At 63.5% G+C, this 26,091-nt stretch overlaps 1 protein-coding gene and 1 long non-coding RNA gene across 5 annotated transcripts; one reads left to right on the forward strand and one right to left on the reverse strand.

Annotated features, from left to right (window-relative positions):
* Positions 1-710: 710 nt before the first annotated feature.
* Positions 711-24,346, reverse strand: PALM (paralemmin). 4 transcript variants are annotated; one of them, XM_027049461.2, is made up of 10 exons: positions 23,981-24,346; positions 13,372-13,423; positions 12,885-12,965; positions 12,479-12,606; positions 11,052-11,175; positions 9,617-9,638; positions 9,032-9,094; positions 8,440-8,499; positions 5,836-5,967; positions 711-2,192 (listed from the first exon to the last, which is right to left on the reverse strand). In XM_027049461.2, exons 1-10 carry the CDS (start codon positions 23,983-23,985, stop codon positions 1,663-1,665), a joined length of 1,197 nt encoding a protein of 398 aa, XP_026905262.1. In that variant the 5' UTR covers positions 23,986-24,346; the 3' UTR covers positions 711-1,662. The 4 variants fall into 4 exon arrangements, with proteins under 4 accessions (XP_026905262.1, XP_026905263.1, XP_026905264.1 ...); XM_027049462.2 differs by lacking the exon at positions 9,032-9,094; XM_027049463.2 differs by lacking the exon at positions 5,836-5,967.
* LOC128314981 (uncharacterized) lies at positions 16,128-20,103 on the forward strand. Its single transcript, XR_008297383.1, has 2 exons — positions 16,128-16,367; positions 19,432-20,103. It is a non-coding gene; the product is annotated as an uncharacterized LOC128314981 (long non-coding RNA).
* Positions 24,347-26,091: the final 1,745 nt, after the last annotated feature.

The raw sequence follows: 26,091 nt of genomic DNA on the forward strand, positions 1-26,091 counted from the left end.
GGTGCCGCTCACGTGGGTGCAGGTGCGGTGGGCACTGGGCACCGGGGTGAGCCCAAGGGAGCCCGGGGCTGCGGTGCGGAAGCCTGCTCCCTCCTTCCGGCCTCCTTTTATGGCCCGGCCGCCCTGGTGGGGCCACGCCCACCTGCCCCCCCCCCCCCCCCCCCCCCCCCCCGTGAAAAGCCAAGGACGCCAGAGCCTGGGGCTGTTCACACTGTTTATTTGCTTCTCTGGGAAAGTCAAGAACAACAAGGCCTTGTCACACATCAAAAGCAGAGGGGCACTTCAGCGGAGGCTCACAGCTCGAGGACTCAAGGAGGAAGAGGGGGTCCCACGGCCACTGCCCAGGGTCACCTCGCAGGGGGCCTCTCCCCCTGCCACCAAGGGGCAGAGCTGAGTCGGGGTCCGGGCTGCGACCAGAGGCGACCCCTGCGCCCGCCCCGGGCACCGGGTGGGAGGCCCCTAGGGGAGGGGCTGAGACGGGGCCTCACCGACCACAGCCCACACGGGAGGGTCTGCGAGCGTGTGCACGAACGCGCCTCTGGGGCGAGCGTGGCTGCAACCGGGGAGATGTGTGTGCACATCCGGGTGTCGGCTGCCCCAGGAGCGCAACCCCGTCCCCGCCCCCCTCCCGGCGGGAAGGGGACAGGCTCGCATCGGGCGGGGCGGCAGATGGGGGTCTCCTGCGGAGGAAGCCCTCCCCCCCCCCCCCCCCCGCCCCGCCCCAGGCTGCGTGCTCCCACCACTGCCGGAAATGTGCCAAGCCCTCTGGAGTGGCAGTGGCCTGATCTCTGGGGTATGGTTGGAGGGGCCCAGCACCCTGGTCCAAGCAGGTCCCGGGCAGCCCCCCAGGGTCCCCAAATTAGCACCAGGAGGAAGAAGGGCCCAGTGGGAGTGGGAGCTCAGGACAAGAAGCGGCTCGCGTGGCCCTGGGCCCCGTGACAGGGGGACAGCGCAGGGGTCCTGGACCCATCCCCCACGGGGGCGTGTCCCTGGGGCTCTCCCTTCCCAGGCTCCAGCAGGCCGCCCCCCTCACCCCCGGCCACCCGAGAGAGAGCCTGGGGGGAGGGGCACACCAGGCTGGGGGTATCCAGAGAGCGGGGCCTGGCTTCTTTCCAGGACCCTGAACCTGACCTCCGACCCAGACTCCCCAAAGAAGCATGGCCTCACCCCAATGGCCTGGGTACGGACGCCACAGCTTCGGCCGGGAAACCCCATTTCCAGGGGCTAAGCGGGGACAGAGCGGGCCCCCAGGAGCCCTAACCCGGCAGGACGTCCCCTCGGGGACCTCATTGGAGGCGGCAGGAAGGCACAGGCAGGAGGCCCAGAGGGCGGCTGGCCGCCGGCCGCGGCTGCACCGAAACCCCGGCCGTGTCGTGGGGGGGGGGGGGGGGGGGGGGGGAAGAGGGTGCCCTTCGCGTCGGGAAACGTGGGTCCGTCCGTGTCGCTCTCCTACCAGGCGCAGGTGCACGGCTCAGTGGCGTCGGGGGTGGCGATGGGGTGGGGGACCCCCGTCCCTCTCTTTCCATTTAAAGAACCCTCGGCGGGACCATGTGACAGCCGCGTGTCCGGGGCCCGTGACTGTGGGTGGAGGGCGGGCAGGCGCCGGGCCGGGCGGTGGGTGACTGTGGGTGGAGGGCGGGGCGGGGGCGGGGGCCGGGGGGCTCACATGATAGAGCAGCATTTACAACGCTGCTTCTTCGTGTCCAGGTCCTGGGGGTCGCTGGCGGGGGCCTCGGGCCCCACCTGATTCTCCTCCCGGGAGGCGGCAGCCGCGGGGGGCTCGGCCGCGCTGCCGTTAGGCGGGGCGGGCTCCTTGAGCTCCGCGGCGTCCTCGATGACCACCAGCTCGGCCGTGATGGTGCCCTGCAGCCCCAGCACCTTCTGGCTCTCGGCCTCGTCCTCCACGTTCTGGTAGCCCATGAAGATCATGGTGACCGGGGGCTCCTGGCCGGGCTGGATGCCCGGCGGGCCCGACGTGGCCTCTCCCGGCTGGGCCTGCACGCCGGTGATCTCCCGCCTGGACGGGGTGCTCTGCGCCGCCTCCTTGGGCGCCCCCCGGGCCTCCGCCGCCCCCGCCGCGGACCCCGCCTCGCTCAGCGTGACCTCGTCGGCCTTGTGGATGAGCTCGTCTACCTCGGAGGAGCTCAGCGGGTGGATCCCGTTCTCCGCGGTGCCGTCCACAGCGTGGACCACTGGCAGGGGTGGGAGAGACAGACAGACAGACGGAGAGTAAGCTGGCTCTCTCTGGGAGGAGGGGAGGCCTGGCAGGGCTGTGGGCCGCCCCCCAGGGTAAAAAGGAATGCGAAACCGAACCACGCATTTAAAAACAACGGGCATCGAAAGCTCCCTGTGGGCGTCCGTGCCCCCCCAAACTGGCGCACAGACGAAAATGTACAGGCACAGAAGCACCTGTTGGAGACCAGGAAAGACTGGAATCCAGCGGACGGGGCCTCTGTCTGCTTGCTGCAGTGTTGCCCGGCGACTGGGTCCCGCTTCAGACCATGGACGTGGCCAGCCCTTGGTCACACAGCCGGCCAGGGCTGGACCCGACCGGTCTAAGTGGTCACACTCCTGGTCTAAGTGTGTTTCCCTCCCATGAGGAGTTTCGGGGACCGTGACTTCCTTCCTTGGGTCCCTGTGGTTGACCCTGAGTTAAAGTTTAGTCTGGTCACTCCCTCTCCTGACCACCCTGGACTCCGTCGCTCGCTGAGGAAGAAGACTGGCCCCTCTAGATACCCCCAGCCTCATGTGTACCCGCCCCCCCCCCCCCCCCCATGTCTGAAGGGAAGACACATGCGTGCAAAGGCGTTCTCCAGATCTCCGCAGCTCCACACTGGTGTCTCTGATCTGGGCTGGAGTCCCCAAGGTCAGGGAGCAGTCCCCGAGGGCAGGGAGGGGTCCCGCCACACCATGGCGCCAGCCCAGCAGACTCCTGGAAACACAGCTGCCCTTCGTCAGTGTGTGTGTGTGGGGGGGGGGGGGGGGGGGACACACCCTAGGGACTTGCCTCCTCTGGGGTCGAGGGTCAGGGCTCCAGTTCCCGGTTTCTGGCCAGAAGGAAAGCGCTTTCTACTTTCGGTTTCCAAATGCAGGGGATGGGTGTCCACACCTCAAGGCCTTGCAGCGACTCTGGGCTGGAGGCCCGGAGGGTGGGGCGTGCCCTGGTTGCACGGGATCCAGCTGAGTATTTCCCACTGGCCACTGCCCCCGAGACAGGAATCCGAGCCCTTGGCCGCCATGGAAATGGATCACCTTCCCATTGCTAAGCAACCAGAGTCCAGTCTGGCGGGTCCAGAGTCCCCCAGGCTGGGCCAGGCTGTGCTCAGGGAGGACCTTCTGGGAGCCCAGGCATCAGGCACTGCCTCTGCCCTCAGCCCTGCGAGGTCACTCTTGTCCAGGAGACAAGGCAGCTGGGACGTGCCCAGGGCCACACAGCTGGGGAGGGCTGGAACGGGGACTCTGCCCACCCAGGTCTACGTTCCAAACCACGACAGAGCTGGGTTGCGGAGTGGGCCCCTTTCACAGCCACAGAGACCGAACAGCCTCTAAGATCATGAGGCTCTGGGAATCAACACAGCGAGACATCATCTCACCACCGACACGATGGCTCCAGAAATAATGATAGTAACTTGAAGAGGGACAATAACAAGTGTGGCCGAAGACGTGGGGAGCTGGGGACCCTTGTGCATGGCTAGTGGGAGGGGGAGATGGGGTGCCTGGGGGCTCTTCCGGTTGAGCGTCTGACTTCAACTCGGGTCATGATCTCGCGGTTCGTGGGTTTGAGCCCCGCATCAGGCTCTGTGCTGATGGCTCAGAGCCTGGAGCCTGCTTCGGATTCTGTGCCTCCCTCTCTCTCTCTCTGCCCCTCCCTGGCTCATGCTCTGTCTCTCTCTCTCTCTCTCTCTCCCTCAAAAATAAATAAACATAAAGAAAAGAAAACACCCAGCAGTTCCTCCAAAGGTAAAACACAGAGTCCCCATGTGACCCAGAAATTCCATGCCTTGGTATCACCCAAGAGAAATGAAAACATGTGCCCCTACAAAAACTTGTATAGCGTTCTAAAACCCAAAAGAAGGAAACATCCCAGACAGCCATCAATGATGACTGGATAAACAAAATGTGGTCCTTCCAGACAATGGAATATTACTCAGCCCATAAAATACGAACGCGGACGGACCCTGAACACACGGCGCTCGGGGAGGGAACCAGACACAAACGGCCACTTGTGTGTGATTCCACTTGTGTGATTCCACGTGTGCGAAGTGTCCAGAACAGGCTCATCCACAGACAGGAAGGGGGTTACGTGGATGCCACGGTGGGCATGGGGGGTGATGGGGCTTCTGCTTTGGAGAACGAAAATGTTCCGGAATTAGAGCACATGACATGGCGCACGAACCAAAACCCACTGAACCATGCGCTGAATTGGGTGGGTGTCCTGGACCCTTCCACTCCATACGCCACGTCTGGGCACAGACCCCACTGTGGACTTACTGACAGACTCTGGGCCGGGCGGTATAATTTTATCCCCGACCCAGGCGGCCAGCTCCATGAACTCCACTGCACGAGGAAAGCAAACGGTTTGCCTTAATTTTGAATACAACTTTTTAATGTCTTCTCAAAGCGTACTTTGTTTACTGAAGTGATCCGTCTCCTTTTTCCTACCATTGTAGTAAATACTGCCCGAAATTTCCCCTCCCTGGGGTTAATTATATACTATCCCACAGGCCATGCCAAACATGAGCAAAAGTTTAAATGCCAAAATATTTATGAAATTGCTGTCTAAACACGGACGGATAACACAGTTTAAAAGAAAGTTTTTTCTTGGGCCGCCTGGCCGGCTCAGTCAGTTGAGCGCCAACCTCAGCTCAAGTCATGATCTCACAGTTTGTGAGTTCGAGCCCCGCGTCGGGCTCTGTGCCTGGAGCCTGCTTTGGATTCTGTGTCTCTCTCTCTGCCCCCCCACCCCCGCCCCGCTCATGCGTGTGCGCACGTGTGCGCTCTCTCTCTCTGAAACATAAACATTTTAATAAAGAAAGTGGGGTTTTTTTTTACCTAAAAACAAAAAGTGAATTTTATGGCTTATGACTTACAGAGAGAGAGACAAGGAGAGACAGACAGGCGTGTTGGGGCTTTTGACCAAGGCTGCTGCTCATCAGGCTTCCTGCCAGAGTCTCTCACACCCTGTTTCCCTCCCGGCCGCCAGAGGGAACTCCCCAAACCAAACCAGATCTTGGCACCTTGGCCCCTGCTCGCCCCTCCCGCCAAGGCTTCACTTGACGCCTCCCTCCACTCTGCACCAGCCCCACAGGCTCCTTTCAGTTCCTCCAGCTCAGCAAATTCCATCCCGCCACAGGGCCTTTGCACATGCTGTGGCCTCCGTGAGGCACACTGTTTCCTTGTGCACCTGCTGGGCGTCCAGTGAGGCCCTGCTCACTTCCTCTGAGGAGCCTCCCCCGGCCCCTCCCCGCCCCCGCTAGACGCCACACCTCTGGGGGTCTTGTCATCTTTATCTCAACAATAATCATCTAAATTTATTCATGAGCTCCAGACTGAAGGGCTGCGCCCACGGGCCGAGGGGCTCTGCTAGGACAGAGCCGCGTCCCTCTGTGATTCGATTCCCAGAGCCCAGCCTAGGACCCAGCCCTCAGCCAAGCTTCGGGTCAGGTTCCCGGAGTGAACAAAGACAGGGCTGCAGGCCCAGTACTGAACGGCCTCTAAGTCAACAGTGGGCTGTGGGGGGTGAGACCGTTCCCCGAGCAGCACCCACGTCAACTCAGGTGGGCTGCGGGAAGGGGGTGGGGTGGGGGCCTGGGGTGGGGGACGGGGGCCGCATACCTTTGGTCTCGTCTTCGTACACCTTGATGCCCTGAGGGAGCGGCTCCCGAGGGAGCAAGGTGGTGCTGGACAGCACCCGGGTCTCCCCCGTCACCTTGTCCTTCTCCACCGTGATCTCGACCGAGTACATGGCTGGCACGGGAGGCACGGGTTACCCAAGGCCACCTGCCCACGTGCCCCCCGCCGGCTGCAGCCAAGCCAGGGAGGGGAGCCGGCAGCGCAGAGCCAAGCAGTGGGGACGCCCTCCACGCAGCGCCCCCCAGCTCCTCGTCTGCCCACAGCTTCCCAGCACCACACGGGCGCCAGCCTGAGGTCCTCTGCTCGGCATTCGAAGCCCAAACTCGCATCCCACCCCACGTGGAAAGCCTTACACTGCTTCTGCTTCCTCAGAGCCAGCGGGAGGCCATGCCTTGACCATGGTCACAGCCAAGATCTGAACCTGGGTTGGCAGGCCTGCGTTCCCAGCTGGATCTCCGCCCCGTCCTGGACCCCCCACCCCCGCCTCGGTGGTCAGCATGTCTGTGCGTCAGTCAACTATCAAACTGATCGTCAGCTCTTTCCCTATGAAGAATGGAAAATTCCCTCTTGAAATAAATGAGCATCATTACCCGTTAGAGCCGTAATTCAACAGCCAAAATCCCGCCCCCACTGGACAGAAATCACCACCACGAAGACCACGTGGGGAGCCTGGGTCCTAGCAGAGACCCCCGGGTGCGGACTATGGCCCCCAGGACCTTGCCCTGAATCCCAGTATCCCACCTTCCCCTCAGGGTCCCCGAGGAGCCCCCAAACCACCATGTCCAAGACTCCCTCCAATCTGCCCCCATAAGCCGCCCCTCCTGGGTCTCCCTACCCGGATCAGGGCAATTCCCTCCTCCTCCGCCTCTCTCACCCCCCACATCTGTCCATTTGCAAATCTAGTGGGTGCTGCCCTGGGAACAGCTGGAATCTCAACCCACATCTCAACCCCTCCATGTCCCCTGACCAGGTCAGCTCCCCATCTCCCCCCACCGCTCTGGGACCCACTGAAGGCCTCTCCTGCCCTCTCATTGGCCTCCAGGCGCCGCCCACGGTCTGTTCTCCCCACTGCCACCAGAGGGCGCCAGTGGGCACTGGGTGGTACAGGTCCCTTCTCCCCCCACAGCCCTCCAGGGCTCCCCTGTGCTGTCCCAGGGTTAAGGCCTGAGTCCTCCCACACCCACGGGATCCAGCATGACTTGGCCTGCGCTCACCTCCTTCCTCTCTCCCCCCAGCTCATTCTGCTCCAATCAACTCAGGCCTCCTGGTTACTCCTTCCCCAAGGCAGGTACAAATCCAGCCCCCGGGCCTTTGCATGTGCTGTGACCTCCACCTGAAACACCTATCTCCCTGTGCCTTGCTCCTTCACTTCTTTTGGGTCCTTGCTCAAAAGTCACCTATTAAGTTTGGCCTCCTCTGAGACCTCTGATTAAATGTGCCCCCTCCAGCTCCACCCGCTGCCTTATTTTCTCCATAAGTTAACTGCAGAGACATTGCCCTTATCAGAATGTCAGCCCCATCCCCCGCCCCGGGTTGTGCCCCTCACACCTTGCATACAGCAGGTGCTCAATAAGCACTTGCCAAATGACTGAACGAATGCCATTTAATCCACACCCCTGCACCACCTAACACCCTCATCTCCAGACACACAGTTGCGTGGGTTGTGCACTACACAAGGTCATTGGTTAAGGGACAGGGTGGAGCTGGTCTGACTGGCACAGAGGTCCTGAAGACACCTCCTCCCTGGCAAATGCTACCCTCTGTCCCCTGCCTCCTGGGGCAAAACTGCCTGACCCTGCACGAGACCCCGGGCCTCCCCTGTCACCGTCCAAGGTGTCCTGGCCACCCTGCCCCCAATATGGTCTTTACCTCCCTCTGTGGTTTCCTGCATCCACAACTCACCCCAATACCAGCAGCAGCAATAAGGCTTTGCCAGCTGTGACCACCCGTCACTGCTCCCGGGTTGGGTCCCTGACCCTGGGCCTGCAGTCAGTGTAATCCCGCTGCCCCAACAGGCGGAGACGGGGAGTCACCTTGTGGCAGAGCGAGAACCTGAACCCCAACTCTGTGTGATGCTTAGCGCTAACCCTGTCTCTCTCGGCTTCCCAGAGGCGCAGAAATGCCTGAGTCCCAGCTTGGTCACCTCCAGGAACGGTGCGCTCGCTCCCTATCCTGAGGCAGCCTGAGGACAGCAGAGGAGGGAGGCTCTGCAGTGAGCACGTGCGGGCGTGTGCGGCGGGGGGGGGGGGGGGGGGCCTGTGCGCCGCCCCACAGGCAGGGAGGGGGCAGCAAGGTTAGGGAGGACGCCGTGGGGAGCACTGGGTTAGAGAGCGGCCATGCGAGGGGCCCCACCTTCTCAGGGAAGCTGGGCCAGCGCGTGACCAGGGCGCCAAAGCAGGGGGGCGGCCGGGCCCCACCCCAGGCTCAGGGCTGGGCCTCGGTCCGGCTGCCACCCCCATAACCACAGCTCCTGCTGAGGGCGCGTCTGCGTCTGCCCCGGCCCCTGCCTCTCCAGGCCCCCCTGGGGCCGGCGCTCAGCCCAGGGACACAGCTGGGTGCAGGGGGCGAGGCAGGGGGCCGACCCACCTGCTTTCATCATGGTGGAGCCTTCGACCGTCCTCACAGGCGTGTTGGAGACTCCTTTCTCTGTTCAGGGAGTGAAGGAAGGGTAGAGACAGAGATGGGGGTCAGAGGAGGGACGGTCGCACAGACCCCCGGACACCCCTCCAGATACACCCAGACACCTCCAGCTGTCTCGACACCTCCCCACATGCTCACATACCCTCAGACACCCAGACACCCCCCAGACAACCCCCTGCAGATGCCCCCAGACACTCGGCCACCCCCCCAGATACCCAGACATACCTGGACACCCCCAGACATCCCCTGGACACCCCCAGACGCCAGGGCACCCCACCCAGGCAGCCAGATAACCCCCAGACATGTAGACACTGCCCACACACCCAGACACTCCCCTCCACACGTGTGCACGTCCAGAACCCCCTAAACACACACCAGCCCCAGTCTGCTTCCATCTCTCAGCTCGGATGATTTTCACAAAATCCCTGAGAGCCCTGGGTGGATTTTTTTTTTTACTTATTCATTTTTAATTTCACAGTAAGACACTGCCCTGAATAATTAACATGCAACAAATCAGGCCGAAGACACTGGCCACCACCCCCAGTCCCGGCTGGTGGCCCTCCTTCCACGCTCCCACATGCGGATACTAGTTCAATATGTGCTTTAAAAATATAATTTATATTAAATAGTTTTAATATGGTTAATACTTCATTATATTTAACAATCATATTTGCAACTAAATCTACGTTTAAGCACCATACATATTTGTGAAATATTGGCAAATGTGTGTTATTGATCTGTGATCCTTTTTGAGGAAAGGAGTAAGATGGATCCCACATCTCAAGCTTTTGGCTTTTTGTCTTTGTTTCCTGAATGGCAGACTCTCACCTGTGGGCGGGGAACCTTGTCCTTTAAAACAGCGCCCCGTCCCCGGACCTGCTGAGACGCTGATTTCTTGCCCCCACAGATCCCATTGTATAGGCGTGAAAACCGAGGCCCGCCCGCCCGCCGGCACAGGAGCAAGTGGACGTGGCCAGAGGCGGGGCTCCACAGAAGCGACGATGACTGGCCTCCGTCGGCAACGCCGGCCACCAGCCGTCCCTTTCCAGGCACCCTCCCCAAGCCCACCACCCGCCTCCAGCCACCAGAGGGCGCTCGGCCCCCGCCCCTCCCCAGAGCCTACCTTTGGGCGTGCCCACCGGGGCCTGCAAGAAAGAAGGAACAGAGGTCAGGGCTGGGGCGCGCCTTCCCGCTGGGAGCAGTGGGGGGGGGGGGGACCCCGCAGAGGGCTCGGCTTCACAGCTGGTGACCCCATCACAGGTGCGGTCTCCTCCGGAAGGGACCCCCCCCACCCCTGCCCTAGCCTGTGACAGCCAGATAATGTCCCGCCCTGCTCAGACGCCACCGGTGGCTCTCTGTTGCTCTCCAAACGAAGACGAAACCCTTCTCGATGACCCCCAGGGTCCCGGGTCCACAGATTCCCTGCCCGCAGGCCTCTCCTCCCCCACCCCCCATGTCTGGCCAGCCTCCCTGTTCCTTGAACACATTCCTGTCCCAGGGCCTTTGTATGTGACGTCCCTGCACTCTAGATTTCTGCCTGGCTGGTTTCCCACTCTGCACCCCGACCACATCATGTCACTGTCCCTCGAGGTACCGTGTCACGTACCCAACCAGTGTCTCGGTCTCCTTCAGGACGCGGGCATCACGACGACAAGGTCTATACACAGTCAACCTCGGTGCAAGGTCCCTCTCGTCTCAAGCCCAAGCCCAAAGAACTCCCGTTCCATTTCAAAACCCACCTCCTCCAGGAAGTCTGTCTAGAGCTCCCAGGCATCAAATGCCTCCTCAGGGACTCCGCAGGACCCTGGGCTGATCCATCGCGGCCTGACCACCCTCCCCCCGCTCTCCTGGCGTGATTCGGCGAGGCCAGGCCCCAGGCCACATCCCCCTGGTCTGCCCCAAGCCAGGCCCCGGAAAGCAGTGAGAGCAGGGGACAGCTGACAGAGGAGCATGTGGAGAAGGGCCTGGACACACGGCAGGGATGCCGGCCTTCAAGACGCCCCCAGGGCCCCTGCCCCAAGGCAAGGTGCCGTCACAGCTAGGACACGAGGGAGGGCGGAACACGTGTCCCAGGGCTCCTGAATCTACAGCAGCAAAGGTGCCTGGGAGATCTTGAATCTGTGCTAACACACGGCGTCCATGGGCTCTGGGTCCAGAGCTCCAGGGTCTGGTTTCGTCAGACCCCAGAAACATGGCCAAGTCCGGTAAAGACCACCTCCTAGCAGTGTGGCCTCAACCTGTCCGGGTCCCGGAGCTTCTCTTCCACCCGAGGGGGGCGCTGTTCCCACCGGAATGGGCCCACGGACAGGCGACGGCGGTGGCAGACTCAGTAAAAGCAGGGGTGACAAGTGGGGGTTTCGTCGAGAGCTGCCCACGCGCCAGGTCTCGTGCAAAGTGCCTGTGGTCCCTCCTGACACCCCAGCACGTGGGGGCGCTTAAGGGGGGGTGGGGGAAACAGAGGCACACAGCGGGAAGTGGCTCTGAAGTCTGAGAAGGGGCGGCGTCTCGCCCTGGGGCTGGCCCTGGTGGGCGCCCCAGGCACAGCATCACCTCCTCACCTGCCGAGAATCGAGCGCCACCTCCGTCTTCTCGTCCTTGGCCGGGCTCGGGGCTGCGGCGCCCTCTCCAGCAGCGGTGGTGAGCGGGCCCGCGTTCTCCAGCACCTCAATCTCCTTCTGGAGCCTGGGGAGGGCGGGGGGGGGGGGGCGGTGAGCGCCAGCGCCACCGTGGGCTCCCTGACCGATGCCCCCCACCCGCTGGGAGCCATTTGCATCCTCCCCTCTTGCAACCGGGGAAACCGAGGCGGGCAGCCGGGCCGGGCTGGCCCGTCCCTGGCACCTTCACTGCCTCCGGGTACTTGTCTGTTGGTTTGTAACCAAGTCTCCTGTTTTCCGTTCACACGCATTTATGTTTACAGGAAGCTTTCTCTCTCTGGGGGAACTGGAAAACCCACATCACCTTCCAAATACTGCAAAGTAACGAGCACACGGCCCCGTGAGAACAAAACAGCGCCGGCCGGGGCTTGGGGCCGTGGCCCCTGATGAAGTGAGCCTAGCCCTAGGTGGACAGGCTGGCCACAGTTAGGGTCAGCCTGGAGAGCTTCCTGAGGGAGGCGTCCAGGCAGAGCCACCTGAGGAGGGAGAAGAAAGCCAAGGGCCCCCAAAGCACTTGACTCGTGCGGGACACACGGCAGGGCTCAAGCGAGGCCCCCTCCCCCGTGAAGTCTCCTGAACTGGCCCGTGTGCCCCGCCCCGCCCAGGGCTGCACCCAGCAGGGTGGGATGTAGAAGCCCACCTCGTCCAGCCCCCAGTGGCCAACAATCCCCAGCAAGTTTCTGCCCTCTGCCCGGCAGTCCTGTCCCGCCTGAGTCCCGCCTCCATTCGAGCCCCCTGCTCCGGCCCCGGGGAATAGGCTTGGACGGCAGGACAGGATCCCAGGTCTTCGTGGTGGGCGGGCCGAGCTGTGGGGCCCGGGCAGGCCCCACGCCTCTTGGACCTTCTCTGGCCAAGTGGATGCTTGGAATTTTGGCCGTCACTTCCCTCCACCGTGACCCTGCCGCCCTGGAGCTGAGCCTCTGCCTGCCCGGAAACCCCAGGCCTTTTGTCCCGGCCCGGGGCGGGAGAGAGGGGACGGGGGGGGGGGGGGGGGGGGGGGGGGCGACGGGGGGGGGTCACTTTCCCTGGGCCCGCCCCCCCCCCTTCCCCAGGCTTCCTGCGGGCCCAGCTGCCTGGGCGTCTGTGGCCAGCACCAGCACCAAGCCAGGGAAGGCTCACCGGCGGGGCTGGCGCCAGGAAACCCCCAGGGAGGCCGCTGTGGGCAACTCCCATCCTCCAGGATCCGCCCCGACGGTCACCCTCACACACCTGCACCGCCAGGCGCTGGAAGGAGCAGGGGGTCGCGCCAGGCAGCCCCCCGCCCCCTCAGGCCCAGCTCAGAGGCCCGCACGCCATCCATCAAAGCTGCTCCTGGACCGCACCCCACCCACCTGGAGATGGACCCCTCCAGCAGCTGCGCCCTCTGCTCGTCCTCCCGCATCTGTCTCCGCATGTCCTCGTCCCCCTGTGATGCTGAGGACGTCTCCCCCAGCAGCCAGCGCTCCCGCAACGCCTTGGACTGGGGTTGATAGGGACCCGGGTCAGAGTCAGGGTCCGGTCAGCTCTGCCTTCTCACTCCCCCAGCCCCTGTCAGGGGCAAGGCCCAGGTCCTTGGGCCCGGCCCCCCGCCCCCCAACCAGCCGAGGCCCGGATCCTGGGGCCCTGCCCCCCCCCCCACCAGCCGAGGCCCAGGTCCTGAGGCCCTGCCCCCCCACCAGCCGAGGGGTCCCAGGTCCCAGAGGCTCTGCCTCCCCCCAGACGAGGCCCAGGTCCCTGGCCGGGCCGCCCGCTCAGGACCTTCAGGTGCTGTAGCTGCCGACGGTCGTCCTCCAGCTGCCGACGCTTGCTCTCCATCTCCGCCTGCCACCTCCGCTTCTCCTGACGGGGATGCACACGACGGGTCAGGACTAGGGGGGGCCACACAGACCCCACCAAACCCACTGGACGCTTTGCCCACACAGATCCTGCTTTACTGTGAATGGCACCTACTTGGCCGATTGGATCCCTGCCTGTCCTCCCCAGCCTATGCCCCGGTCTGACCCCCCCAACCTGACCCCCCCAGTCTGAGCCCCCAGCCTGACCCCCCCCACCTGTCCCCCCATCTCCAGTAGAAGGCTCCACTAGGAGTCCACGTTCTGAGAACTGAGGGGATCCCTTCATGTCCATTTTGCGGGGAGGCACTCAGGGTTCCCGTGGGACGCCCTGGTTCTGAGTCCCAAGGGCCCCGGGCTGGGTGTGGAGACCCCGACCCCCATCCACACCGTCTGAGGGGCAGGGGACTCACTGCAATGGCCTGGAGCCGCTCCTGCTGGGATGTGGTTTCTGCCGCCAGGACCCTGGGGGAAGAGAACGCACAAGGTCAAGGTGGGGCCCACCCCAGCCTGCTTTCAACAGATCTGGTCAGCACCCAGCCCTGTGCCTTCCAGCTTCATGGGACCCTTCCCTGCCCCCCTCAGAGCAGGGCCCAGGGACAGGAGGGCGGGGCTCTGCCTAGAGACTGGGGAAGGGTTTGGGGAGGAGCTGGGTCGTGAAGGATGTGCAGGAAAAGGCGTGCAGCCCCTCGCCCAGACTCGGGAGACTGGTCAGGACAGCCCTCCCCTCGCCCTCCTACCCAGCAAGCACCTGTCAAACAGCCCCGGGAGGGACACACGGAGGGTGAAGGACCCCACGGCCCCCCTCCCAACCCTTGGACTTGCTATCCTGGGGGTTCCCCTGGAGTCTCCCGGGAGCCCCAGTGCTCAGAAATGGCTCTCAGCCCCCTGGGGAACAGAGGCCAAGAAGCAGCAAACCTGGATTTCAGCCCCAGACACCCTTTCTCATCCACGGGATGTTTTCGGGAAGCCACCCAGAACTGGCACGTAGCGGACTCTGGATAAACGTCCGTGTGGCCAGGTGCAGCTGAAGGGACAGGCTTCCTGCTTCCGTGGGGGGAGGCAAGAGGCCTAGGACTAGATGGGGGCCTGGTTCTTGCCCTTCCCTCCCCACTGCTCCCCCAAACCCTCCACACGTGGTGGGAAACAGCAGAACCTGGCCTCTCCTTTCTATGGCCTCTCGCAGGGCCCCTGGAAACTGCACACAGTAGGTGCTCAGTGAAACGTCTGCACATAATAGGGTCTCAGTAGTTGTATACAGTAGGTGCTCAGTAAGATGCCTGCACACAGTAGGTGCTCAGTGAAATGGCTGCACATAGTAGGTGCTCAGCAGTTGCACACAGCAGGTGCTCAGTGAAATGTCTGCATCTGAGCTGTCGCCCGTGATGGGCCTGAGGATAAAGTCTGGCCTCCAGGGCCTCTGTGACAAGGCAAGGCAGGGAGAGGAGGCAGGGTCTTGAGCTCCAGCGTGGACCCCCCGCCTCCTGGTTCTCTGCCCAAATCCCCAGCGATCCCAGGGCCTCTCTGGCCTCACCAGTCTCATGGGGGCAGGGCCGGTGGGCACGGGGGGGTTCTGGGCAGTGGGACCCGGACCCTCTTACAAGACCCTCATCTGCACAGTGACGAAGTCACAGACCGTCCTCCAGGTCTGCTTTCGCCCCGACCAGCCCTCAGCCGTGGGCCAGGAGCCACCCCGGGGCCTCCAGAGACCCTCCACAGACCCTCCAACCCCTCTGGGCCTTGGCTCCCCATCTGCACAAACAGTGGGTACAGATGCCCGAGCTGCTGTTGGGTGCCCCCCGCCCCGCCCGCTGCCATTCGGAAAGGAGACAGAGGCACAGTCACACGGTGTGCTGGGTGAGGTCCGCCCCTGGGACCGAGGCTCCACCCACACCCAGGCGGCTGCTCCCGGGCAGATCCATCCTGAACTGCAGTGCCCCACCACACCCCCCGCTCAGGCTCGGGTTCCTGGCCTTGCTGAGACCCGTGAAGTCATCTGGTTCTCACGTCCCGGCCAGGTGACCCCACCCAGCGCTTCCCTTCCTGGTGGGTGGCACCTGGCCCCTTTGTGCCTCCCAGGGACCCGACGACGCCAGCCGCACCCTCTGTGGCTTCCCCCTCTCCTTCCTCAGGGAGGCTGGGTTCAGCTGGGTGAAGTTCAGGAAAGGCTCGATCCAGCAACCTGGCTTGGAGGCCCTCCCTGAAGGGCCTGATCAGCTACGTTTCTGGGTCTGCCACGCTGCTCTGTGTGCCCCACGGAGGCCCGCCCTCCACTTCTCGCAAAGCTCGCATTTCCCTTCTCCGGCCTCGACCCCAGCCTGTCACCTGCCCGCCCCGTGAAGCTGCCCTCTCCACCCGCACAACGGAGGCAGAACAAAAACCAGAACCACTGATCCTCCTGCCCTTGTACGTCCCTGGCCCCATCACCCCGCGCAGGACGTCCAGTGTAGCCCAGCCCCCTCCACCTCTCCGCCCTCACCCTGCGCCCTCCGTGCCCCCAGACCCTCCCGGCCCTGCCTGCCGTTCGCTCCGCCTGGTGCACGCCTCCCACCGCAGGCAAGTGAAGCCCAGAGAGGGCAAGTCGCTTGTCCACAGTCGCACAGCCGGGAAGCACAGAGCTCCGGGCCACCCCACAGGCCTACCCTTTCCCAGCTGCCACGCGGCCTCCAGGGACCCAGGAAGACGGTGGAGCTGGGGGAGGGGCGTACAGCCACCGAGACCCCAGCGCGCACAGGGCCCCGCAGGGCAGGGCGGAGGCAGCAGCGGCCTCATGCTGGGTCCGCACCCCAGCAGGCAGGCGGCCATTCAGGCCGGCCACAGGGACACGGGGGCGCTCTGCGGCCAGCCTGCCAGGCTGGAGACAACAAGGCAGGCAGTGTCCTCGCTGGGCGGCATGTCCCTGCCGGCTGAACCAGGTCAGGGGAAGGTCAGGCGGGCCCCCTGTGGAGAGGCACACAGGCCCCGGGGAGACAATATCCATCCCTCCCTTCAACGTCCCTGTCGTCCCTGTCGCAGCCTAGAGGGCGCAGCCTTGCGTGCCCCCCTCGGCGCCCCTCCCCACGCCTCAGGGCGCCAAAGCCGCCGCCCCCCCCCCCCCCCCCGTGGGGGCCCGCGGGAGGCGGTCGCCCTGGCAACCGCACCGTCCCCATGGCAACGCGGAGGCCGGCACGCGGCGCGGGGGCTGGGCCGGCGCGGAGCCTCTCCCTCCCCCAAGCCGGGCCTGGGGGGCTAAGGGGTTTCCCGCCCTGGGCCTCAGGGGCCGCCGGGGAGGGTGCGATGCGGGGAGGTAAGGGGTCCGCCCTGCCCCGCTGCTGGGGGTGCCCCCCTTCTGGTGTCAGGGGCCGCAGCCCAGGGAAGGGGATTGTACCCCGAAGGCTCTGGACCTGCCCCTGGAGCCAGGGAGACCGAGGTAAGCCAGACAACGCATCACAATCCGAAGGACAAAGTCTGACGGCAGAATCCTAATCAAACGGCCACGACATAGGGACACCGGCCCCAGCGCTCCCCATCTTCCCCCCGCAGGGCTCAGCCCCATTTCCCAGGATGGGAAACTGAGGCTCGGGAGCCGGTGAGCATGTACAGGGCATTTGGGAAGCACCCTCCTGACGACGCTGAGAGGCAGGTGGAGTGATTCGGCCTGTTTCCTCAGTGGGCCAACTGACGCTCGATCCAGACAGGCGGGCTCCTGAGTGCTCCCCGAGCACAGGGCCTCCCTGAGGCCTGGCCAGGCCGCACAGGTGGGGGTGGGGTGGGGGGGGACAATGGGACGGCAGGGACGCTCCTCAGGACCCAGCGAGGGACACAGAGGCCAGACGTCAGGAGATGCTGGGCAGAGAGTCGAGCTTTGGCCAAAACACACGGTCGGGTTTGGACAGGTGAGAGCTGTCCCCGCCGGCCGTGTGGCCCAGGGCTGGTCACTCCCGTCTCTGGGCCTCCACTGGCTCTGCTGGGCAATGGGCCACAGCAGCTGCTGGTGGAGGGACAGACCCTCCTCCTGGAGGCCCACCCTCAGCACAGGCAGACTCCTGTCCTCGCCTGATTATTTTTACAGTGCAAGTTCTGGGCTCGAGCCCCGATGTGGGCGGCTCAGGACTCGAGAGGGTGTGGGCTGAGAGCGAATGAGATAATCCCGGCTTCAGGAGATGAGCTAATGAGGCCCAAACCCAAACGAGCCGGGCCCTGCAGAGGCCTCGGCTTTGGGAGGTGTTTATATTTTAAAGGCACCAGAGAGGTTACGCAACCTGCCCGAGGTCACCCAGCGGGCAGGATGAGCTGGGTCTGAGGCGGGGCGGGGGGGTCACACACCGGTCCTTCCAGGCCCATGCCAGGCAGCTCCAGTGGAATGAGGGGTCCTGGCCCAGGCAGGCACGGAGCCCAACACCGGCAACATTGCTGTGCTAACTAAAAGGAAACCGCCGTGGTCGTGGCCGTGGCCACGGGTGCAGGGAAGGAGAGCAGAGTCTGGCTGAGGAAGGGGCTAAGGAAGGGAGCCCTGTGGCCCGTCCCCCCACTGGGGTGGCTGGAATGGGGGGAGCCCTAACCTCACTGCTGGTTCCCAGCTCCCTTGCGGGGCCTTTATTCCCCTCCAGCCCCCAGAACCTTCCTCCCTGTGAGGCTCTGCACAGCCTGGTCACAAGGCTCGGCCTCTCAGCTGGTGTTCAAGCCCCCACCCTTCACCAGCTCCCTGCCTCCCCCTTTCCTTGCTCCAAGCTCAGAGCACATGCAGCTGCCTCTTCCAGGAAGCCTTCCTGATCTTGTCCCTTCATCAGGAAGGAATTCTCTTCCTCTGAGACCGTCGGCACAGGGGACAACTACAGTCTTTGGTGAGGTGAACAGCCCGTGAGGCATGGCCAGGTTTTCTGGAAAGCTCAAGGCAGAGAGGCATCACCCCCACAGTGGCAACTGGGATCAGAGCAGGCCACGGATCCAGAGGCACAGTTGTTGCCTATTAACCTGGGGGTAGGGGAGGGGGGTGGACCCTGCCCTGGGCCCCCACGGGGGAAGGGCAGTGGGGCATGAATGGCACCCAGAGGCCTTCTCCAGCTTAGGGCAAGCTGGGCCTCAATCCAGAGGCAGAGACCAGCCCCAAAGAGCTCTGGTCCCTCCCCACCCCTCCCTCAGATCCGGCCACAACCCCCAAACATTCCAGGCGTGCTCCCACTTCAGGACCTTTGCACTGGCCGTGTCCTCTATCTGCCGAGCTCTCTCCCAGGACTCACTGGCTCCCTCAACGTCACCTCCTCACGTAGGCCTCCCCCGTACCCCCAACTCCTCACCAGCTCGCCACCAAGCAGCACCCTCATCATTTGTTTATTTCCCCACAAGGACAGGGTCTCTTTCTGTCCATACCATGTCCCCAGCCCCCAGTGAACAGCAGGGTTCAATGAACGTTCACCGGGGCAGCGAATCAGTTAGAGTCTTTACCTTTTCAGAGGTGGCCCCCACCCAACGGCCCCTCCCCTGTCACATTCCCACCACCCTGAGGACCACTGTCCTGTGACCATCTCTCTTGGAAGAAACTCAGTGTCACATCAGACATTTATCTAAAACAGGCTCCCCGCCTCCAACAGAGCACAAGTAATAGGCCCAAGGCCACCCAACCACCTCAGAAGTCACTATACAAATTAATGCGTAAGACAACCTAGTGTCGGGCGCCCGGGGGGCTCAGTTGGTTGAGCATCCAACTTCCGCTCAGGTCATGATCTCACGGTTTGTGGGTTCGAGCCCCGCGTCAGGCTCTGTGCGGACAGCTCAGTGTCTCCCTCTCTGCCCCTCCACGGCTCGCGCTCTGTCTCTTTCTCTCTCTCAAAAATAATAAACAAACATGAAAAAAAATTTTAATAAAAAATAAAATAAATTAAAAAAAATTTTTTTTTTCAACGTTTATTTATTTTGGGGACAGAGAGAGACAGAGCATGAACGGGGGAGGGGCAGAGAGAGAGGGAGACACAGAATCGGAAGCAGGCTCCAGGCTCCGAGCCATCAGCCCAGAGCCCGACGCGGGGCTCGAACTCACGGACCGCGAGATCGTGACCTGAGCTGAAGTCGGACGCTCAACCGACTGCGCCACCCAGGCGCCCCCAAAAATAAAATAAATTTAAAAAACAACCCAGTGTCCATTGATGGATAAACAGATAGAACACGTCCACCACACTCAGGAAGGTCCCTCGGCCGCGAGCAGGAGCGAGGCGCCCACCCCCGCCGCCCCGCGGACGGACCCCAGACACACGACGCTCAGGGAGGGAACCCGACACGAGAGGCCACGCGGGGTGTGAGTCCGCGTGTGTGAAACGTCCAGAACGGGCTCATCTGGGGACAGGAAGGGGGCTCGTCGGGGCTGGGGGCTGGGGCGTGACTGAGGATGGGGATGGGGTTGCTTTTGGGCTGATGGAATGTTCTGGAACTAGAAAGAGGTGGTGATCGAACAACTACGTGGACATACTGAAAACCACTGAATTGTATCCTCCTGACAGGTGGATTCTGTGGTGTGTGGGTTGCATCTCAAGGAAGCCGGTAGAAAACACACACGTGTGGAGTGGAAACAGCTGGGCTGGTGCCAGGGCCCCACCCGCCCCATGGGCGGCGGCGGATCCCGCGGGCCCTGCCCGGGACTCTCGGGGTCAGGAGCGTCTGACTACAAACCGACCGGCAGCGCCTTCTCACCGTGACAGAAGTTACCAGAAGGGACCCTGCCCGTCACTTGGCCTTCAGAGCCCAACACTGCTGCCCCCAACACCCACGGGTCTGCTCACCGGGCTGGGCTCCCAGGCCCGGCCCGAGCCCGCCCCCACCCTTTTGTCCTTGCAGTGACTCCCCCTACTCTGATTCTCACCTGTCTTTCCCACTCGGCCTGGGCTGGGCTCCCCTCCAAATTCCCAGCCTGATCCGGACTGTCCCAGTGATAGGCTCAGGAGGTCCCTGAATTCCTGCTTTACACCCTTGAGAGCAGACAGACGCCCCAGGGGCGCCTGGGCGGCTCAGTCGGTTAAGCGCCCCCGACTCTTGATCTCGGCTCAGGTCACGATCTCATGGTTTGCAGGACGAGCCCCGCGTCGGGCTTGTGCTGACAGTGCGGAGCCTGCTTGGGATTCTGTCTCTCCTTCTCTCTGCCCCTCCCCTGCTTGTGCGCACGCGCGCGCTCTCTCTCTCTCAAAATAAATAAATAAGTGTAAAAAAGTTGTTTGAAAACAAGACAGACCCCCAGGCCAACTCCACACACCATAGACACCGAAACCCGCCCTCAGCCATCGGCGCCACATGGAGACCCTGTGCAGTGTGGCCAAGGCGCCCGCCCTGCCCATCCAGGGGTCTGAAGTCAGGTCTCTGGCACCCAGTCACGGGGTCCCGCCTTCCCCCCCCCCCCCCCCCGCCACGGTGACTGTCCACACTGAGCCCTGACCTGGTCCTCAGCTTCCAGATCCTCTTTCTATGCCTAGGTCAAAACCTCACTCCTCTCCTGCTTGAACACCGTTGGTCCGTGGCTGCCCGTGGCTCCCCTGCTGGGTGCCCCAAGCCTGGCAGGACCTAGCCCCGAGAGCACAAAGCAAACAGCACTGCTTTCTGCTGAGGCTTTCTTTTCCCACCTCCGGGCCTTTGCACAGGCCAGCCCCCCAGCAGGCACGCCCTCCGCCCACCTAGGTACACCTCTAAATCTCTCTCCTAGAGAAGGTCCGTGATGGGATGGAGCGGGGCCCTATCCCTACACAAGGCTCCGCGGGTGGGCAGGGAGTGTTACCTAAATGAACAGATCATAGGTGGATGGAGAGAAACGGGTTCCCAGACTTGGAAAAAGGGGGCATGATTTTTTTAAAGAACGTCAACCCACTTCCCAGCATGAAAATCTGAGACCCTTGAAGATGGACCTCAGCACCTGAGGCAGAACTCCCCCCAGAAATACTTATAGCATCGCCCCCCCCCCCCGCCTCTAGCCACACCCCTCCTGGGAGGGGGCGGGGAGGCACAGGGCAGGTGGTCCTGGACGCAGGGGTGAGAAGCTAATGTCAGGATACCTAGCCCCCCCCCCCCCCCCAGTCCATGGGACACAGGAAGGTACAAAGACCCCACCACCACCACCCCCAACCCTGGCAGCTGAACGGACCCAGGAGCAAATCCCGGCGATGTGGCCTCAGATATATCAGGTCACCTCTCTGAGCCTCAGTTTCCCCACCTTGCAGGGCTTCGTGAGCATCCAGCACATTCACACGGACAAAAAGCCCCGTGCACAGCAAGGACTTACTAAACGTTACCCGCCTTCCCAAGTTCCTGCCACCACCGCTGGTACCGTCCCTTCAAGGGGACACTCTGTCCCTTCAAGGGGACACTCACTGTTTCAAGGAACCCCCTGCTTTCAGAAGGAAATGTCACCCCGTGGCCAAGACCGAAAACCAGACACCGCTCACGCAAACATCAGAGTAAAAACACTAAAAAATAGATACGACGAGAATAAAAGCCGGTGATTACGTTCACTTATCACTAGACGCTGCTGCCTTTTCACTGGTTCCGCTCTCGTTAAATGGGGAGATTAGCAAGTGTGAGAGAGGCGTTAAGGACCCATTTTGCACCCGGTTGAGACCTTCTCCTGGGAAAAAGGCCCGAGCCTGAGGCCGGGGAAGGAATCTGCTGCGGCCCCGTCTGAGCCCTTTCACCGGACTTAGGCTGCTCAGAGCTGCATAGCCGGGTGCCCTGGGCCAGGGGCCACGCGGCCAGCGCCCCCCCCCCCCCCAAGGACAGGTATCCCACCCAGCTCCCTCGCTCCTCCTGTGCCCCACCCGTCAGCGGGGCCCCCATCCTGCTCCCGGCCTCCCTGGAGGTAGTTACTCAAGGATTTTGGTTAAACCCTTAAGTCGTTAAATTGACACAAACTAACTTAACCTTTAATTTAATCCTTAAATTAACAAAATTGTGATAAATCCTTCAATTCATATTTCACCTCTCCAGCAGCGCCGTGAGCCACGACCATCTCTCTGACTCGGATGGCAAAGCCCGTGGAGGAGGAAAGGGCAGCTGCCTCGGGCCCCTGGAATGGGACCTCAAGCTGGGCCACCAGGGCCGGGCGCTCCAGCAGGACAGGGCAGGATGGGGCCGCTCCCCACCCGCCCGGCCACCCAAGCCGGGGGCACAGACGCTTTCTCTCACGGCCACTCAGGCCCGTGAACGCCAAGCCGGTCCCACGTCTGCCCCCAGAAAACCCAGCGATCTACCCAACGTGGGGCCCGAGGCAGCATGTCTGATCCACGGGCCAAAGGCACTGGGGCAGGGCCGCAAGCACTCAGGGGCCCTCCTCCTGCTGTGTGACTCTGAGGCAGCGGCTGCCCCTCTCTGGGCCTCAGTAGCACCTCAGCGGGGAACGGGGAACGAAAGGGACAGCAGGAAATGAAACAGGGTCCAACCAGAATATCCGCTCATGCCTCCATCCTGGGCGGGCCTTTTCCTTGGTTTTCACCCCTCATCCCCCGAGGCAGCCCCCTCCCCACAGCCACACTGCTCAGGGTCTGCTGTCTGGAGGCCCAGAGGCTCCCCTCGGGCCTGGGGAGCAGAGCAGATAAACAAGTCGGGGAACCTAATGCGGGCAGACACATCCGGGCCCTGGCTCCCCTGAGCCCCTGGCTGGGCTCCCGGGGGCCGGGTGGGGGAGCAGGCCGGGCCTTTGTCTGGGTTTTCCAAAGCAGAGGACATCGGGTGTCCCTTCCTGGGGAGGGCGGGCTGCAGCGGCCCCCACCCAGCCGGGGGTGTGGCAGGTCACGGGTGAATCCCTGGAGGAGAGTTGTCGGCTCAGAAAACACACCCAGTGGGAAGGGCAGGGGCGGCTGGGCGATGGGGGGGAGGGGCGGCTGGGCGATGGGGGGGGGGGCGGGCTGGGGGGGCCTCCCTGTCCGGGCCTCCGCCCGGAGGGTGGGGGGGGGGGGGACCTAGCCCCAAGCAAGACAGCTGCTGGCCTTGGCACACAGTGCGGGGGCTGCCAGGACCCAGACACCACTTCTCATCTCCCGACCATGTCAGCACACCCCACAACCTCAGTGCCCACCTGTGGGAGTGGGGCCTGGGGGTTACCCTGACGCCAGGAGAGAGGGGACTCTGTCTGAAACGACTGTGCACGCTCATCCAGCACCTTGTGCGAGAACCCTCCGCTGCTGTGGGCAGTTCCTCGCCCAGCGCCCCGGGGACCCAGGCTGCCCCCCCCCCCCCAGGGGGGACCCAGGCTGCCTGTCCCGCTTGCACCTTTAGCCTATGGTGAACTGGCCAGGCTCTTCCTTGGCTACACCATTTGGGGTCCCATCTTGGGGACGCCTTCCCTGGGAAGGGATCAGACCCAAGCTCGCCTGCTGGAAAGCACCTGGACCTCCAGGCTCACACACGTCCCAGACCAGGAAGGCTGCAGAGAGGCCCCCTCCCTCCCTCCCTCCCGCGGTAGTCAGGACAGTATCTGCTGGCTGGACCCCCGCCCCACCAGGCGCCCCTGACAGTGCTGTGGCCCTTGGGGAGGGCAGTCAGACAGAGGGAGGACTGGTGCGTCCAGGGCACAGGGAGCGAGTGCTCAGGTTGGAGGCGGGGGGGGGGGGGGGGGGGGGGTGCGGTGGGAGGCTGAAGGCCAGTGCGATGCAATGGGGAGGGGTCCGTCCATCACCCCACGGCTCCCGCTCTGGAGCCCACAGGTGGCCGAGGGTCGAGGCTAGCCCGGGGACGCGGGCGGGGCTCGGGAAGAGACGCGGGCCTCCCCCTCCCCAGCGCCCCAGGCTGCGCCCCCACCGGCCGCTGCCGCCCCAGTCCCCACATGAGCCCGTGGGCCGCCGCCGGGGTCGGGGATGGGGGAGGCCTCAGGGCGGACGCGGCCCAAGTGCTTCTCCGGCAGAGCTGGGAGGCCCGGGAGGCCCGGGAGCCCCTCGCCGCCGCCTTCCTCTCCGCGCGGGGGCCGCGACGCGCCCCACGGAGGGACGGGAGATGGGGGGGAGGCCTCGCCCCTCCCTCGCCCCCCTCCCCCGGGCCCCCGAGCCTTCCACCCCCGGCCCGAGCGCGCCTACTCACTCCATCTCCACGCCGAGGTCCGGGTGGGTCCGCGATGCTGGGCGGGGGCGGGCGCCGGGCGGGCGCGGGGGCGGGGGGCTCGGGGTGGGGGACGCCGGCGGGCCGGGCAGCGGTGGGGGGAGGCCTGGCGGGCTAAGGCCTGGCGGCCGGGGCTGCGCGGCGCGGGGGCGGCGGCACCGGCTCGGGCATCGCCCCGCGCGCGGCTGTTTATTGTCCGGGCGGCGGCGGCGGCGGCGGGCGCGGGGGGTGGGCTGGGCGCGCGCGTCGCCGCCGCCGCCGCTGCCTCCGCCGCGCGTCTTGCGCTCGCTCCCCGCGCGCTCCCTCCCGGCTCCCGGCGCCGCGCCCCCTGCCGGCCGCCGCCCGCAGCCGCCGCGCCCCCCCCCCCCCCCCCCCCCCCGTAGCCCGGCGCACTGGGCCCCCCACCGCGGTCCCCGCCCCCAGCCTGGCGCCCTGGGACCCCACCGTGCCCCCCCACCCCGCCCCCTTAGCCACACTGCAGGCCCAGGCGGCCAGAGTGAAGGAAGGGGCCGCTCAGAGACCACACAGAATGCAGGCTTTGTCCTGGGGGCACTGGGGAGCCATAGCAGAGTTTAGAGCAGGAGAGGATTCAGCCTGTTTTACTTATTTTTGTGAAGGCCTTTCCTGCTGCCAGGAGGGGATTAAGGACAGCAAAGAGAGGGGGCTTGGAGGCTGGACGGATTCTGAAAGGGGAGCCAACAAGGTTGCCACCAGATGGGACGTGGGATGACAAGTACTGGGGTCCCCCTGTCTTCTGGGGACCCCTTGGAAGGACACGATGACGCAGACAGGGTTGGAGAGATGACAAGGGTGACATCGGGTGGGGTTCAGTGTGAGGCCCGGCCTGGGCTAGTGGTGGGGAGGCCTGGACAGGAGGATGTGGGGAGCAGGTGCAGGTGGCCCAAAGAAGCAGCTAGGTGCCCCGCTGTCTCCTTGGTCCCCCGTAGTTTGTCTGGAGTCCTTCATGATGCCAGGTGGGCCCCACGGACCCTTCACGATGCCAGTGTCACCAGGTGGGCCCCACAGACTGGGAGTGAGGCAGGACCTGTGCCCACCAACATACAGGCCATGGCCCCGACTTACCAGGCTGTCACGAGAACACTAGCCCCTGACCCTGAACACGTGCTGGGGTCTGGAGTGGGGGGAAGTCGGTTCTTCCCTCCACTCAGCAGGGGCTCAATGAAGGGGTGGGTGTGTGCGTGTAGAAAGAAACAACCTTGAATGAGCTCTGAACGGGGAGGGACATCGACACCTTTCCTTTTGTGGGTCTTTGCCTCTCTCTCTCTTTGCAACGGATGTGCATCTGCTTAGCATTAAACCAGTGAGATAAAATAGCAAGCCTAGAGCAAAGAAAACAGTCCCGAGGAGCCTGGGAGCCCTGGGGTTGAGTGCCAGCTCAGCTCCGCGTATCCTGTGTGCCCTTGGGTCCGTTTCTTAACCTCTCTGGGCCTTATTTCCCCCGTCCTAGGACCGCTGGGAGGGTTGATGGAGCGAATATACACGATGCCTTGGAACAGCATTGTTCCCACTCAGGCACATGCCCACTCAGGGCTTGGCACTTTTTCCGTAAAGGGCCAGGTAGTAAGCACTTTTCAGCATTGCAGGCCGATCTGTGTCGCAAGGCCTGGACTCTGCCATTGCAGCGGGAGAGCGGCCAGAGGCAGCACACAGATGCACCCGTGGGGCCGTGTGCCAATAAAACTTTGTTTATGTAACAGGTGCTCGGCCGGTCTGACCCTGCGCTAGGGGCTCGGCAAAAGCGGGCCATGCGTGCATTCACCGCTACCCCTCTGCCTCTGTGTCCGTCACGCCCCCAAACATTTCTTGAGCCCCTGATGCTGTTAGGTGCCAGAGTTGCAGAAGCCTTGTCCTCGGAGAGGGGGCGCTTTTTGTCTACTACGTAAATGATGCGAGCTTTGAGGTTTGCGTTTTGTTCAGGGACCGGAGGGAAAGGAGAGCGTACGGGTGGAGAGGGGCAGGTGACAAGCCATTCCTGTCCCTCGCCAGCCCTAAACGTCCCAGGGTGCCCGCCTCCCTCAGATCGAAAGCAAAGTCCTCCCTGAGGCTCTCGGGGTCCCCAACAGAGACCCCGA

Source organism: Acinonyx jubatus, chromosome A2 (genome assembly GCF_027475565.1).
Source record: "Acinonyx jubatus isolate Ajub_Pintada_27869175 chromosome A2, VMU_Ajub_asm_v1.0, whole genome shotgun sequence".
In the NCBI taxonomy this organism is placed as follows: Eukaryota; Metazoa; Chordata; class Mammalia; order Carnivora; family Felidae; genus Acinonyx; species Acinonyx jubatus.

What these genes read in the sequence shown, in the direction of transcription:
- PALM (XM_027049461.2), bottom strand. An exon ending in CTGGAGGGGTCCATCTCCAG is followed by an intron (nt 11,176 to 12,478) that starts GTGGGTGGGGTG and finishes CGCCCTCCCCAG; the next exon opens with GCTCCAGAAGGAGATTGAGG. An exon ending in CTCCACCATGATGAAAGCAG is followed by an intron (nt 5,968 to 8,439) that starts GTGGGTCGGCCC and finishes CTCCCGTGCCAG; the next exon opens with CCATGTACTCGGTCGAGATC.